The following is a 17133-nucleotide window of genomic DNA, read 5'->3' on the forward strand; positions in this document are numbered from 1 at the left end:
GAGATCGCAGTCCTACTGGCGAAGGATGCGATAGAGCCGGTCCCTCCAGCCGATATGAAGACGGGGCTATACAGCCCTTACTTCATTGTACCCAAGAAAGGCGGTGGGTTACGACCGATCTTGGATCTGCATGTCTTGAACTGGGCCCTTCACTAGCTACCATTTCAAGATGCTCACGCAGAAACGCATCTTCAAGCGAATCCGTCCCCGAGATTGGTTTGCAGCAATCGACCTGAAGGACGTGTACTTTCATGTTTTGATCCTTCCGCGCCACAGACCATTTCTGCGGTTCACGTTCGAAGGATGGGCATATCAGTACAAGGTCCTGGCCTTCGGGCTGTCCCTGTCGCTCCATGTCTTCATGAAAGTTGCGGAGGCAGCCCTTGTTTCCCTGAAAGAGCAGGGCATTCGCGTTCTCAACTACCTCGACGACCGGCTCATACTAGCTCAGTCTCGGGATCAGTTGTGCGAACACAGGGACCTGGTGCTCTTGCACCTCAGCCGGTTGGGCCTTCGGGTTAACTGGGAAAAGAGCAAACTCTCCCCGATGCAGAGGATCTCTTTTCTCGGTATGGAGTTGGATTTGGTCGAACAGACAGCACGCCTCATGCAGGAACGTGCTCAGTAGGTGTTGAACTGCCTGAATACGTTCAAGAGCAGGACGGCGGTCCCACTGAAACAGTTTCAGAGGCTCCTGGGTCATATGGCAGCTGCAGCGGCAGTCACGCCGCTGGGGCTGCTTCATATGAGATCGCTTCAACACTGGCTCCATGGCAGAGTCCCGAGGTGGGCGTGGCAACGCGGCATTCAACGGGTCCAAGTTACACCGGCCTGCCACCAAATCTTCACCCCGTGGTCAGAACTTGCGTTTCTCCAGGCAGGAGTGCCCCTAGAGCAGGTCTCCAGGCATGCTGTGGTTCACACGGATGCCTCTGCCACCGGCTGGGGGGCCACGTACGACAGGCTTGCAGTGTCGGGGGTATGGACGGGCCCCCAACTGCACTGACACATCAACTGCCTAGAGTTGTTAGCAGTACGCCTTGCCTTGAACCATCTCAGAGGGCGCTTACGAGGGAAGCACGTGCTGGTCCGAACGGACAACACTGCGATCATTGCGTACATCAACTGACAAGGTGGTCTACACTCCCGTCGCATGTTGCAATTTGCCCACCACCTCCTCCTCTGGAGTCAGAAGCATCTGAGCCCGCTCGTGCCATTCACATTCCGGGTCTTCTCAACCGTGCAGTCGACGAGCTGTCACGAGCTGCGCTCCCCAGAGAGTGGAGACTTCATCCCCAGACGGTTCAGCTGATTTGGAGACGTTTCGGAGCCATTCAGGGAGACTTGTTTGCCTCTCCACAGACCTCTCACTGCCAGTTGTTTTACTCTCTGACCGAGGGAACATTCGGCACGGATGCACTGGCACACAGCTGGCCGCAGGGCCTGCGCATGTATGTGTTTCCCCCAGTGAGCCTTCTCGCACAGACACTGTGCAAGATTGGAGCGAAGGCTGTCTCCCTCCACCCTTAAAGCCTATGTGGCTGCGATTGCTGCAAACCACGACCCCGTGGAAGGGAAGTCGGTAGGGAGGCATGACTTGCTAGTCAGGTTCCTTAGGGGGGCGAGAAGGTTAAATCCTCCCCGGCCACCTTCTATACCCTCTTGGGACATGACCTGAGGACCCGGCCCAGCTACGTGCCCAAGGTTCCTACTACCCCCTTCAGGGATCAGGTGCCCCCGGAGGAGGAAGACCCAGTCCTAGCTTTGCTCTGTCTCGTCCGAGCCTTGAGATGGTACGTAGACCGGACACAAAGCTTCAGGACCTCAGATCAGCTCTTTGTCTGTTACGGAGGCCGGCAGAAGGGGAATGCCGTCTCTAAGCAGAGGATGGGCCACTGGATAGTCGATGCCATGGCAGCCAGACATGGCAGAACATCCAGTGCCTGGCCCTCACTCGATGAATCCGTGAGAACCGGTAGAGGGCTGGGTTCCATATGTAGAGACCTAAGTGGATCCCATATGTGTAAATTCCACGGTATAGGCTCAGAGCCCATGTTTCCCCGGCAGACTTTCTGCCATTTTATAAGATAGTTACAATCACCTCTAATCTTCCATATGCACCTAAACAGTTGTTCATATGTGTAAGTGCTTCCGAAACCTCCTTCGGAAAGGATGGGGCTTCCACAACGTTCCTGTTCCAAGTGGTACGGGTACGTTTTCCCAGTGTTATCCAATCTCACTGAGTGGGTAGTGTCTTATGACAACAGTGACTAGCCTTCTTGTTGCGAGCCCCGACCTACGCCGAAAAGGGGCGCAGGAGGCTCGCACAGGACACTGGAAGGGGCAGCATCCATGGCATTTTGGTAGGGATTCCAATTCGTCGGTCATTACCGACGTGATGTCGAGAGTGACCGACTGAAAGGGAACGTCTCGGGTGCGTATCTAACCCTCGTTCACTGAAGGCTGTACCACCGCTGAGCGGCCGGGTCACCGGCTTGGTTCCTCAGTGAAAACCTGAGTATGCGTTGCACCTGCTGCCTAGTTATACTTGCACTGCGATCAGCGGCAGCTGGATGCAATCATCATCGCATGCCAATGTGCATTGGCTCGTTTAGATTACACTGAAAGTGGATTGGTCTCTCTAAGCGAGATCCCAATTCGTCGGTCATTAACGATGTGATGTCTCCGTTCCCTCCTTCAGGGAACGAGGGTTACATATGTAACTGAGACGGTTTTTTTTTTTGTTCATGTGAAAAGATTAAAGATGTATAATTATAGAAATTATCTTTAAATCTCAGCACAGATTAAACAAAAAACTTTTTGGAATGTGTTTATGACTTATTTGGTTGATTTCATTTTTATTTCATAATTGTGATGCCAGTAACACAGCTGCTCCATAATGCAACTCTCACCTTCTTGGTGTCTATATCATCCAGGTGATTCTGGACAAACTGTATCGTTGCATTGAAGTCAGCCTGGTTGAACTCATATGGAATGTTCCAACCTAAAGGTCCAAATTTTCGCCTCTCTTGGACAGTGGAATGGAGGAATGCCACACCGTACAACATGGGCCTCCACTGGACCATGTTACTCACATCAAGAAGATCCTGACTGATACCTGGAAGACATTATTAGGCAACACCAATTTCAAGACTTTTATAATTATTAACACAACCCACACATACCTTTTTATTCATGAAACTGACATATCATTAACTTGATTATCTTTGAATAATGAGGCTCTTCTATAAATAATCATCCAGCCCAGATTTCTATAGCTCCATTAATGTTTCTAATCCATCAGTAGCCTCAAGTGATGGTTGAATCTTTCATCTCAAACAGGCAGAGTAAAAAAAAGCTTCTAAGATAGCCTGAGCTTGACATAGAGTCATGGAAAACTGACAGCTGAAGAAAGACTAAATATCCAGAGATGCCAGGCTCACCTACATAAGTCCTCTTAAGTCCAGCTTTCAGTCCCTCAGGAGGCTCGTTGGTAAATTTGATTGACATTTGCAGGAGAGTGATAGGAAAGTGTCTGTGGACCTCAGTGGTCATCCACAGTCTGAAGGTGTCATGAACGCTGTCCGTCTCTGTGATTGTATCCATGAGTTCATCCATAAAATGCAGACCCAAATGACAGTTTTGAAGTAAAGCCCAGCCTCCCTAATAGAAAAAAATAAAATAAATCAACACTTTTGGGGGGAATCAGCCTAGGAATGGCTTATTGTTGTTTCTGAATATATTAAGCTGGCACAGGAGCAAGTTTTAACATCAAAAATGGTTGAGTATGTACATACATTAGCCATGGAGTGCTGCAGAAGTTTGCATGCATGAACTTCCTGCCCTTGTCCCATTGAGACGTAACGAGTTTCAATTCTCTGTCGTTTACCCAGGGCTATGATTGGGTCTGTTGGGTCTGAACCCATAGACAGGAAGCAGATGAGAGGAGTGCGAGGGTCCGACTCCTCCCAGGTCTTCTCCAGGTCCAGAATCACTCCCTCAGCGTATCTCTCCCCCATTGAGTGCATTATGTACTTTCGTGCCTTTCAATTACACAATAAAAAACAAGTAATTAGCCTGATGCAATTAAAAGTCGTCACATATGTTACCCTTGGGAGATATTATCAGGAAACACGGTGTTAGCTTTCACTGTTATGCTGATGATACTCTTATTTATATGGTGCTTTATACAATACAGATTTGTTCAAAGCAGTTTTACAGATATAAACAGAAAAACAGTGTTGCAAAATTCAACTGGTACAAAGTAACTTCAATTTTAGCAATTCTACAAAATATTACTCAGCTTAATTTAGTACATTGTTGATTCAGTTAGTTCAATAACAGAGTCAATATTACAAAGTATTACTCAATTTAGTTCAAATTTGATCCGGTTCAGTTCAGTACCAGTGCTATTGCTGTTCATCAATTGTGAAACTAGTTCAAAGACAGCTCTACTGAAGACAATATTATCCAGCTCAATTCAGTTAAAGTTTTGCTGTCATCCGATAGTGCAGTCACATCGATAGTGATAATTGTCTTTTAAGCCCTAAATGAGCTGAAACTCCATTAGGTGATAGCAGAGGTGAAAATGGAAAAACCACCATTAACTGTCATAAAAAAATATTGTGACACTGACTTCATTATGATTACATTCCTACCTGAGCAATGGTTCTATCTGGACACCAGGATCGAATAAGAAGCAGTCGTCTGAAACAGTCCAAAGCCTGGTCATATGCATTTGGGATTGGTTCTTCTTCTGGTGCTTCTCGATCAAACCAGCTCTTCCACTGTTTCTCATGACGCGCAATCTGTTAATGCACATGCACACATGTACACAAAAGTAAACGATTCTGATACTTATTTGGACAGCTCACATGAAATTGTTTTGAGACGTTGTCATGTTCTGTGGGCTGCTATACAACTCTAAAACCTAATAATCACAATTTAAACAGCATTTTTGTTTATTTTATAGTTTTACACTTTTAGTTTTTTCAAAAGAGTCAAAATATATGACCTCATATTATTTACTGAACCATAAAGGGATAGTTGAACCAAAAATGCAAATTCTGCTATCTTTAACATCTGCATGACTTTATTCTGCAGATATTTTGAAGATGTTGGTAACCACTCAGCTTTGGTTACCATTGACTTTCGCTTTTTGGACAAAAAGCACTTATTTCTTATGAGTCATTTCTCAAAATATATTATTTTATGGCCTATAGAAATGCTTGGTACAACATGAGGGTGAGTAAATGATGACAGAATTTTATAATGTATTTTTTATATTTATTTTTATATTTAAATAAAATGTTTATTTTATATTTATTTATACTTTAATATATTATATAGCATCAACAATTAAATGGTTTGGACTTTCAACAGTTCAATAAACTATACATAAAATAAAAATATTCTGAATGTTTTGTCTGATCAAAAATCATTCAAAGGCAAAGACTGAACATAATGAGACTTGGATAGCATGGATTTCTGGTATGTCATGACATATATTGTATAATGCATTCTTGTGTGTGGATTAACAGTTTTCCTGTAGTTGCAGTGCTCCAGAAATGGTTAATTAAACAAAAGGCTTTTAATCTGATTTCTTTCAGCCACAAGTAATTGATTTAGAGTTTGCCAAAGTGAGCTCATTTCACACTGCATTGAGTATGAAGTTCCCTTGGGCAGTCATGGCCTGCCAATCAGCCGTCAGTGTGAGTGTCTGTGAATGTATTTGTGCCTCTGTGTGTGTGTGTGTGTGTGTGTGTGTGTGGACAAGATGAATCAAATATTGACATGTTTACTGCAAAGCGGGAGCAGTGAGATAGATTTAATGAGGAAAGGGAGCTCAAAGCGACAGATACTCTGTCTGTGTGTGTGTGTGTGTGTGTGTGTGTGTGTCTTCCATGTGCTGATGTGTCTGATCCTTTAAGAAACCATGTGTGTATAAGTGTGACCACACACCTGATCTAGAATGTCAGAGAACTGCCACAGCTTGCTCAGCTCCACCAGGTTAAGCCATGTTATGTCCAGGATCCACTTTGCAGCTTTGGGTGGACAGGCCTTCAGGTCCAACGAAGCACCTCCTGGGCGACATCAAGAAAACAGATCACATGTAGTACTTCCTGCCTTGTTCTTATTATGATGTTTTATTTATTTATTTGTTTGCTTGTTTGTTTGTTTATTGAAGCTATTATTGCATGTTGCTGACTATGTTCAGAATGGAATACCAGCTGACTTAATATACTATATAATTTTTTTTAAGTATTACGTGAAACAGTAAGGTTGTATAGATTAATATGAACTAACAATAAACAATGCTTATTAAGCCATTATTATTTATTAAAGTTATATTCTTATTAGCTCCATTTGTAAGAATTAACAACTTAGAAATTCAGCAAGGGAATGAAATTCCTATCAAATAATATTCTAACAATAATTATAATTTGATTCACAGGTTATTGAATGTTAAATCAGAAAAAAAATGTGTATATATGTTTTTTTTTATTTTTTTTTACTGGTTTGAATTTAAATGAGTTATAGTTTGGGGTACCAGATAGACAGATGTTAAAACAAAAAGTGTTATAACCATCCCCAGTCTCCTTCCACAAATCGTCTGTGGAATTTATATTCCTGTATTCACATCTTGTCTATTGTTGTTTGTTGTTATACTCTTTATTTATTGAGTTTTGGGTTTAGTCTTGCCTTGTTTTGAGTATAGTTAACTGAAATATTGACTTCCTCCTATTTTTGAATTAATAAAATACCTCTTTTCTTACAATTATCTTGCCTAAACAAAGAAGTTCTTCTCTGTTCTTGGAACACTAAATTGCAATGGTACATACGTAGGGACCTCTTATTGCAAATACAATATCTCGCTATGATCGCAAGAAAAGCTCATGTCTTATTGAAACAGAATGAGACAAACTACAGTGCAGCAAAGAGGGGGAAAGTGGCTCTCACAAGAGTACATTAAAGAGCAGAATGGTATTAACTGGCTTGACGTGCACTGTTAGCACAGGGAATCAAAATTGACCTTCTAGGTAATGGGCCACTTCTCTGACCACAAGACTACCTGATCTCTCAGTGATTAGCTAAATTTCGGATCTGATGCTTTCATGAAGCAAAACCACATGAACCAGCAATGATAATCACATAGTAGTTCATCAATCTGCAGACTCGCCAAGGACTCCTTGTGAACAACATGTACAGATCACAAATTGCAAAGAGCCAATAAATATGATTTTGGAAAGCATGTTACCCAGAAAAAAAGGTATTCACAAAAGCTTCTAATGGCAAATCCACAGTCGACTCTCTCCTCATTCTCGTTATTGTGCTTTTGGTTTGAAATCTCAATGTACCCAAGACCATGTTTTTTAATATATCATTTAGAAATTACAGTCTCTTGTCAATGTCTGTATGTATGAATTTGTTCTTGATTCTGGGCCCAATACAAGTTAAACTATATCGGCAGCATCTGTGGCATGCTATTGATTACCGCAGAATTACTTCTACTAGTCATTCCACAGCAAAAGCAGTTTGTTAAAGAATTTATATAGACATATTTTGTACAAAAATGTGCTATGTGATCAAGATTTCTAAATAGTGTTGGAGTGATGGAAATACGATATAAAGATAATTAATTTCTGGTCTATGCAAACACTGCAGACAGGAATGTCTATATCCATATATATTATTCTTTCATGTATCACATGAATGTGTGCCAGGTTTACATGGTCACAACAGGAGCTAAAATTATAGCACACTAATAGCTCTAGAAGCCTAGCCTGAAGTGTTCCTGCTGCTCAGCTCTGCCTGTACCTGTGGCTCCAACAGACTGCCTTAACACCTCTCTCTGTACCCCATTAATAATGGATTTATATATCCATTAGTATAATATATAAACTGTGTCTGAACTTATGTATTTGAGATGTACTGTAAAATTCAGCAGCAAGTCACATAGACTTGTTCATAACTGTTGTCCAAGAATATTGGTAGACCGATTACTCTCTTACTGAAGATCCTAGAAAACAGAGAAACTGAAGAAGAACGAGAAAGATTCTGACCATGCCAGAAAAACAGAGGGAAAAAAAGAGTGAGAGAGACTCGTGGGAGCCGGGAAGCTTTCTGACCTTTAATGAGGGTCAGAAACTCCTCGTGTTTGACCCTGTTGCTCTGCATGTCGATCTTGAGAGTGAGCAGCAGGGTGAACAGGAATTTGTGTTCTTCGTACAAACCCCGAGCTGCGTACTTGTGCACCTCAAAGGTCATGTACTCGATGATGTTGGCGATCCGCTTACTTGTAATTGGACTCTTTGAGGACCTACTCCCCAAGAGAAAGACACAAGGTTACAAAGGATTTACTGATAACAAACTCATGTAGAAGCTTACTCACTGCACTTTCACATCTCACGTGGACAGTATGACCAACAAACATAGTGATGTTATGACATCAGTATCATGTGAATGTACATTTTATTATCTCCCCAACATTTCATGGTGGGGTCAATGTAAGCACAATATGGGCTTGAGGTATAGGCCTCAAATGGGTTTGTTCACGAAGTTGGCCTTATTTTAATTTGTCCCAGTCTGAATTAGCTCATATATCTCATACAGAACCTATCTGGGACTAGTTCAGAGTAAAAAAAAAAAACCCATCTGGGGCCCATACCTCAAGTCTACATTTCACATGATGAACTGATAAATCGGTGATAAAGACAAGAAAACAGTTTAGTCTCATGCCATTTTGAGAAACTAATTTAAATGGGGTATGAAATGACAAATTAGTTTTACTTGGTCAAGGACAAGTCGAACAAGCCCAGGAACTGGCGCAGAGAGGTCTGATACATCACGTTCACCATGCTCATCTCCGTGATCAGAAAGTATAAAATGCTTCCTCTTGTGGCAACTACACACAGAAAAAGAAGGTGTCAACAAAGGCCTTGCTTACATCTGGTATTAACATCCATCTGAGATACAACTAGACATGGCCCCTTTGTCAGTGAACCTTGAAAGAAGGGTCTTATGTTGTGACTTATTGCATCTGGGTCTGACTGCATGATTAAAACCAGGGTTTCTCAAGCAATTTTGAGTCTCTTCAGTGATTTCTTACTGCTCAGCTCTCTGAAATACTTGATTCTGATTGGTCATTCATGATAGGCCCGTGTCTTGAGGTACTACGTGGCAGTGCTGCAATGCATGCAAGCCCCTCGTTTGCTATTCAAATCGATGAATCAACCAACATTTTGATTGTAATAACAGATGAGTGTTTCCACTGCCTGGATCACTATTTCACACAGAATGGCCTTGATTGGAAAAATTGCGTAGGCCTTTAAACAGATGGTGTGGTCTCAATGACTGATAAGCATGATGGGGTTGGTAGGGAAATTTGGAAAAGCATCTGAGGTGGAATTGTTCCACAGTTTTTACACAGCATTTAGCAAATGCAATGTCAGTGATAGACATTACTGACAAAACTATTAACCTTGGGAAGAACAATTCATTTTTAGGTTAGTTTGGTTTCAGTCTTGTGTGACCAATTAAAATCAGACAATTGTAAAGGGACTGTCACAATGAAAAGTTTCAAGAAGTTTTAAGTTGTCTTTTCAAATTTACCAGCAGGTGCACACATATCTGAAGGATACATTTCACTGCATCTGGATACCATAATATCAGACTGACAGTCTCAAGTGTGACATTAAATCTTCAATACAAGTTTGTTTACCACATAGTCTGCTTAATGATTTAAAATGTTTGTGCAATAATTAAATTAATTAGGATATAATAAGCAAATGGATCTAAAATGAAGCCTAGACAGTACAGTACATTTTACTTTTTTAATTGTTGCTCGCAAAAAATTGGGGGGGGGGTTGTGTAAAGAATTTCAGTCAGCAGCAATGGTTGATTAAAAGATCAGTAGGCATTTGTTACATTAAGTTTTACAGCTTGTGGTTATTCTGATAATTGTCACATTGTAAGACTAACAAACTAGAAAGGATGCAACTGCTCCATGTATCACTAAAAGAAAAATGCTCCGTGCTCCATGTATCACTAAAAAATCACTAAAGGAAAGACAAGCTCTAAGCCCTCACCGGGTCTATATTCCTCACGGGCCGCATTGATCTGGATCTCAGTCTCAGCAGCGATCTGGAGTTTCTGTGTGACCTCCTCTGCAGTGCGTTTCGTGTTTCCCAGCACTGTGATGAGGCTCTCGTCATCCACCAGGGAGCCCTGCGTGCTAGTCAGCCTAAAAAGTAAATTATCCTCCAGTTCCTTCATTTTACGTTTATTGGCCGTCACATCCTCCAGCAGGTCAATCCGCTCCTTCTCCAGTTCCTGACAAATCCAGAAACATCACACAGTCATTTCTCACCACACAAACATCTTTATAATTTGGCTATTAATTGGCATATACATTTTGTGATTATCGATTGAATTGCCTGTTTTGTTTATGTCATTTAATCCTGCTGCACAGGGACAGAATGACATGAACAAAATGTAATAAAATAATATTAACATGTCTAAAATGTTCTTTTGGGGCTATACAGCCCTGATCTACTTTTCATTCATACTTATATTTTTGGAGCCCAACCCAAAAATCACATTGTAGTAGTATACTGTAATATCAATTATGATTATCTTTATTCTAAAATATTAACATCTGATTATGCAGTAGTAATACATTTCATGTTGAAAAACAAAAAAATTAAATCACTAAAAGACAGACGAGCTCTAAGCCCCCACCGGGTCTGTATTCCTCGCGGGCCGCATTGATCTGGATCTCAGTCTCAGCAGCGATCTGGAGTTTCTGTGTGACCTCCTCTGCAGTGCGTTTCGTGTTTCCCAGCACTGTGATGAGGCTCTCGTCATCCACCAGGGAGCCCTGCGTGCTAGTCAGCCTAAAAAGTAAATTATCCTCCAGTTCCTTCATTTTACGTTTATTGGCCGTCACATCCTCCAGCAGGTCAATCCGCTCCTTCTCCAGTTCCTGACAAATCCAGAAACATCACACAGTCATTTCTCACCACACAAACATCTTTATAATTTGGCTATTAATTGGCATATACATTTTGTGATTATCGATTGAATTGCCTGTTTTGTTTATGTCATTTAATCCTGCTGCACAGGGACAGAATGACATGAACAAAATGTAATAAAATAATATTAACATGTCTAAAATGTTCTTTTGGGGCTATACAGCCCTGATCTACTTTTCATTCATACTTATATTTTTGGAGCCCAACCCAAAAATCACATTGTAGTAGTATACTGTAATATCAATTATGATTATCTTTATTCTAAAATATTAAAATCTGATTATGCAGTAGTAATACATTTCAATCCTACATTAGTCTTTTCTGCATATTTTAAGGTGGCCTGATTAATGAGGCTTCATTTATAAATCAGTGTTTAATTTTTTTTTCATGATGATAAAACATTCACATGATTAAGATGTATTATCTTTTTTTCAGACAGCACAAATTTATTAACACTTTAAATACATTATTTGTCATAGAACGTTTAAATTATTTTGTTTAAAACAATATTTTACAATAATGTAACTGTAATGACTTTGAACATTCAGGGTTTTACAAAAGGTCAAACATTGAAACATTTTGAATTTTAATAGAACCCAGCAACATACAAAGGTATGTCAACAGCCATTTCCTGTTTCTACTCCACACACACACACACACACACACACACACACACACACAAAAGTCCTCTGTCAAAGGTACTTGAGCGGAAATGTTCTCTGGTAAATACACAGTACATGTCAATGACTTACACTACATATTTTAATGCAGTTTAGTAAACCTTTGACATAAAAATTTTAAAAACAGATAACAGACCAGTGTCAAGGTGCTGAGCCACGAGACCTGAGTCAAATACCTAAATTTCCATCTTCAAAATAGTATGATAGTATAGTGTGCAGTCAATTTTGCTCGGTTAGCTTTCACAATCCTAGCATTACCAGTCAAATGCTTTTTTGCTTGCTGTCCAATTGTACCTTTTCAGTTCCCCATCAGGCAGAGATGACTAACTAGCCTCAGGAGAGGTCATGAAGCTATTATAATTCAGACTGGTGCTGGGTGGCATGTGGATCTGTACTCTTATTAGGCTGAGTGTAAAGAGGTGATATGGGTTTCAGGCCCTTATTCCTGATTGACAAATCAATGTCCAGCAGTGAATATGTTCTGAATGCCACTTTAATTTTCTCCACCTGGGAATCTGCAGGTGCTATCAAAGCCCATCTGACTGTGCTAGGCTGAAATGAGCTGAGATGACAGCGATTCTCCATAACAATGTGCAGTACTGCAAGATACCTGTAGCTTTGATTTAGTTCCTTCTTAAGCTTGACATAGCTGTGGGCTCCAATTTGAGATGCTATGCACATACTGTATATTCTATGTCAAGCACCATAAAACTTACAACACCAGCGATATTTTTGATGGCAAGATTTCTTTTGAATTATGTTTATCTTTCTTTTCAGTTTAAGAATAAACTTCACTAAAATGTGTTCAGCATTAATGAATAAAAAACAAACAATACTATGCCAAATGTATTTGTATAGTGCTTTTTACAATGCACTGTTTCAAAGCAGCTTTACAGAAAATCATGTTTTTATTATATCAGTAACATTTTACAATAACGTCTAACATTAGTCAATGCATTAGTTAACATGAACTAACTATGAGCAACATATTTTTACAAGATTAATAATAATAGCTTATAACCTAACCCTAATGTTTTATTTGGCAGATTAGAGTTGGGCAATGCATACATACTTTTTGCGACAATCTACCAGTACATATTATATATATCGTCCTAAGCAAGTATACCGTATGACTAACATAGCCAAGATTTGCTATAGTATATATTGCTTTACTTGAGTATAATGTATGCAAGTATTATATCCAGTATAGTACTATATCCAGTAATATATCCAGTTATTGATATATCAATGGGCAATAATACAGTTTACATTTGATGATACATTTGTTGATTTGTCGATATAACAATCAAACAGTTGATTTTTGCTATATAGTATGTCTCGAGTACTGTGTGTCACTGGGTATGGTTGGATATACTTGTAGTAGAAACTAAATTTTCAAAAATTAAATGCATTGCTTCTTCAATCAATATTTTACATGGAATCATTTTAGCAGTGCTGATGATGAAACAACAGAGATTTGTTAGATAAAACAGTTGAGTCTCTATGACTATGTTGAATTTTAGTAGTCTTTCAGTGTACAAAGATTTGAAATTCACGCTCTTTGTCCAGTGACCCTAAAAATTGACCGAAGCACTCTCTCTCTCTGGCTTGCTGTGCCATAGAAACATGTCTCTGAGATTTTCTCTTTTTTTCTCATGTAGGACCATAGGGACCTTTATGAGGAACACCAGAGTATAAGTGAAAAAAGCATATCTTTGAATGCACCACCAAAAGGTTTAAATAGCCTTTTCTAAAGCATGGCTTTACACAACTTCACATTGCATGTCAAGCATTATCTGAAATTACAGTACAATTAACCTAAGTGACTTACAAATGTGAAAAAGAAAAACAGTCTATTTATGTAAAAAAAACAAAAAAAAAACCCACTGGTCATTTCGGCAGTAGACTGAATGATGCTCAAGCGGTGAGTGGTAATCTACTTTGGCTAGTAGTGGCCAATTACCTGCCTTTCAGCAAGGACGAATGGTCGAATGTTACATCACCTAATTGCTATTCATAAGCCAAGCTATAAAAGTTTAAAATAGCCCCCCAACACACATTTCAGATCATTATTATACCCATTTTTTAACACACAAGTTCACTTTCAAAGGGCCCATACCTGTTTCTCAGTGAGAATAACTCTTCCCAGTAGCTGATCTTCCAGGCCCCTCATAGTAACGGTGAAGTCGATAATGGATGTCCGTGCGCTGATCTCAGGAGTGTATGCTGGGTTGGGCAGCTTGGTGGTCACATAGAGACGGAAACCCTTCATTACATCCACTTCTTTATCACCTACTTTCACCTGATGACAAGAATGAGTCAGAGATTTAAAACTCAGTGAAGAGCTGCTCTGACATCAACATGAAAACATAAAGTATTTGAAGAGTAAAGACACACTAGAGGATGACTAGAGTTCACACTAGAGTTCCATATCTCAAGATGCTTCTTAACCCTAGAAGACCCAAATATAAAATTATTTCACCTTTTAAATATTGTTGTAGGAGGCCTCTAATACGGAAATATATGTGTTTTTACATTTTTTAAATTTTAATCAGTTTTTAGTGAAATAATATCGCAACGTTGGGCTCTTTGGGTAGCAGAATTTCAGTGGTTTTACTCAGTCTGAACAAATGTAAAAAAAAATCATCTAAAGGTTCATTTGCTGGGTGAAATGCTCCTGTAACCCCATTACAATAGTCTATATATATGTATACACACTAATAATCACACAATAATGATAAAAAAGTCATTTTTTTATGAAGAAAAAAATTTATTATAAAAAATGATCTGATTATATTTACAAAACCTGATGAACTGAATGAAAGCTTTAAAATATTCTTCATGACTTGACTTGAAAACTTTCTTCTCTTGTATCGCAGTCCATCTCAAAGTCACCATTCTCATTTTGGACAGCATCAGTGATATATCATACACATATGATGAGACGGTGTTTCTTGGCTGGTGGCATTCTGAAATGGAGAAAAACAATGATTATTTTCCAGGCTAAATATATAAGTGGAAATTGATCCACATACACATTTTAAAGAATTCACTCATTCACAGAATTCACACAATACTTTCTGATAGCTTATTGTGCCCTTTACTTATCACGCTAATAGCACTTTTCAGAATATTATCACCTGTCCCTCATGCAGCAAGCAGATAATTGGGCAAACAAGCAAAGGACCATTTAAGTACATTTTATAAATTATAAGATACAGATAGTTTAAAATATTGCTACACAAATACTTTCAAATTATTGAAGAAATAATTGATTCTTCAACTTGAACTTATCAATTTATAATCATAAAATCTTGATTGAATCTCAAAATGGTAACAAAAATAAATTTAAAACGTGTGAATGATCAAAAACAGTATGTTTCTATTAGAACTTTTTCACATGGAACAGAGGAGAAATACAATTCATCCATGTAATGGATCCAAGGTGCACAGGCAAATTTTGCTACCCCTTTAATCCAACGTTGCAAAATTACAACACTGACATAACAAGCTCAAAATCTAAAATGATCAATGCATTCAACAATACCTTAATATCTACATGATCTACACATATTAATAATCACAGAAAAAATAGTTTAGGCATTTTACTTACTTGAATGTAGATTTATCCAGTCCAGTAATACAAGATGATGTGCTTCAAGGGAAGTTCGCAGGTTGTGTTAGTTTATGGCCAGGTAAATAGGCCTATTGTTAAAATCTAGCATCCAATAGCATTGCAGGGCTGAAGAATAGGACCCATTAGTTGTGTAAATGTGGTCTTAGAGAAAAAAAAAACATGAGCAGCTTTATTTTAGTCAAGCTAAACCTGATGTTGTAATCAGAATCAGAAGAGCTTTATTATCAAGTATGTTTACACACACAAGGAATTTGACTTGACGACAGGAGCTTCCAGTGCAGAAGAAAGTGCAGACATAAATAGGAATAACACAGTAGGGATGGAATATAACACTAATATAAGAAAACAAAAACAGAATTAAATAATGTACTATATACAGAATAGAAGTATAGGAAAATTTTTTGTATTTGTTTAAATAAATATATTATTATAACAGATATGTTATAAGTGTGCAGATATATTATTTACAAAGTGTACAGTTTACAAGTGTACAAATTTTGGATTCTGTGAATAAATATGTCAGTTGTGATGGACGATGTATAATTATGAAAGTTTAATTGTTCAGGCTGAATATAGCCTGCGGGAAAAAAACACACAAGCGATTTGACTTGACGACAGGAGCTTCCAGTGCAGAAGAAAGTGCAGACATAAATAGGAATAACACAGTAGGGATGGAATATAACACTAATATAAGAAAACAAAAACAGAATTAAATAATGTACTATATACAGAATAGAAGTATAGGAAAATTTTTTGTATTTGTTTAAATAAATATATTATTATAACAGATATGTTATAAGTGTGCAGATATATTATTTACAAAGTGTACAGTTTACAAGTGTACAAATTTTGGATTCTGTGAATAAATATGTCAGTTGTGATGGACGATGTATAATTATGAAAGTTTAATTGTTCAGGCTGAATATAGCCTGCGGGAAAAAACTGTTCCTGTGCCTGGCTGTTCTGGTGGTCAGTGCTCTAAAGAGTCGATGTGAGTGTCCCACTTCATGTCCTGAGATATGGTGGTGCCCAGCAATCTGAATGACTCTACTGCAGCCACAGTACTGTTCATGACGGTGAGTGGGGGGAGTGCTGGGGGGTTTCTCCTGAAGTCCATGATCACCTTCACCATTTTGAGCGTGTTGAGCTCCAGGTTGTTGTGACTGCACCAAACAGCCAGCTCTTTAAGTCAAGTCACCTTTATTTATATAGCGCTTTTAACAATACAGATTGTGTCAAAGCAACTGTACAGCATTAATTAGGAAAATAGTGTGTCAATAATGCAAAGTGACAATAGTAAACACTAATTTTTCAGTTAAAGGCAGTTCATCATTGAATTCAGTGATGTCATCATCAGTTCAGTTTAAATAGTATCTTTGCAATCAAGTCAACAATATCGCTGGAAATGAAGTGTCCCCAACTAAACAAGCCAGAGGCGACAGCGGCAAGGAACCAAAACTCCATCGGTGACAGAATGGAGAAAAAACCTTGGCAGAAACCAGGCTCAGTCGGGGGGCCAGTTCTCCTCTGACCAGACAAAACCAGCAGTTCAATTCCAGGCTGCAGCAAAGTCACATTGTGCAGAAGACTCATCTGGTTCCTGTGGTCTTGTCCCGGTGGCCGTCTAGGAGACAAGGTCTTCACTGGGGATCTGTCTCTGGGGCTCATCTAGTTGTCCTGATCTCCGCTGACTTTCAGGGCTGTAGAGGTCCTCTCTAGGTGCTGATCCACCATCTGGACTGGATACGGACTGGATCCAGGTGACTGCAGTGACCATCTGATC

General features: G+C 39.3%; 1 protein-coding gene across 1 annotated transcript in view; it reads right to left on the bottom strand.

Annotated features, from left to right (window-relative positions):
• The window catches only part of LOC107746973 (dynein heavy chain 5, axonemal-like), a 146700-nt gene that overhangs the window by 22874 nt on the left and 106693 nt on the right, over positions 1–17133 (bottom strand). The window contains 9 exon segments of the mRNA XM_016561340.1: positions 2913–3118; positions 3444–3663; positions 3798–4043; positions 4659–4808; positions 5962–6083; positions 8130–8320; positions 8791–8905; positions 10741–10984; positions 13833–14015. Of these exon segments, the coding sequence (XP_016416826.1) occupies positions 2913–3118; positions 3444–3663; positions 3798–4043; positions 4659–4808; positions 5962–6083; positions 8130–8320; positions 8791–8905; positions 10741–10984; positions 13833–14015 (1677 nt within the window).

The sequence above is a fragment of the Sinocyclocheilus rhinocerous genome, unplaced genomic scaffold (genome assembly GCF_001515625.1).
Source record: "Sinocyclocheilus rhinocerous isolate Xijiao unplaced genomic scaffold, SAMN03320098_v1.1 scaffold529, whole genome shotgun sequence".
Lineage (NCBI taxonomy): Eukaryota > Metazoa > Chordata > Actinopteri > Cypriniformes > Cyprinidae > Sinocyclocheilus > Sinocyclocheilus rhinocerous.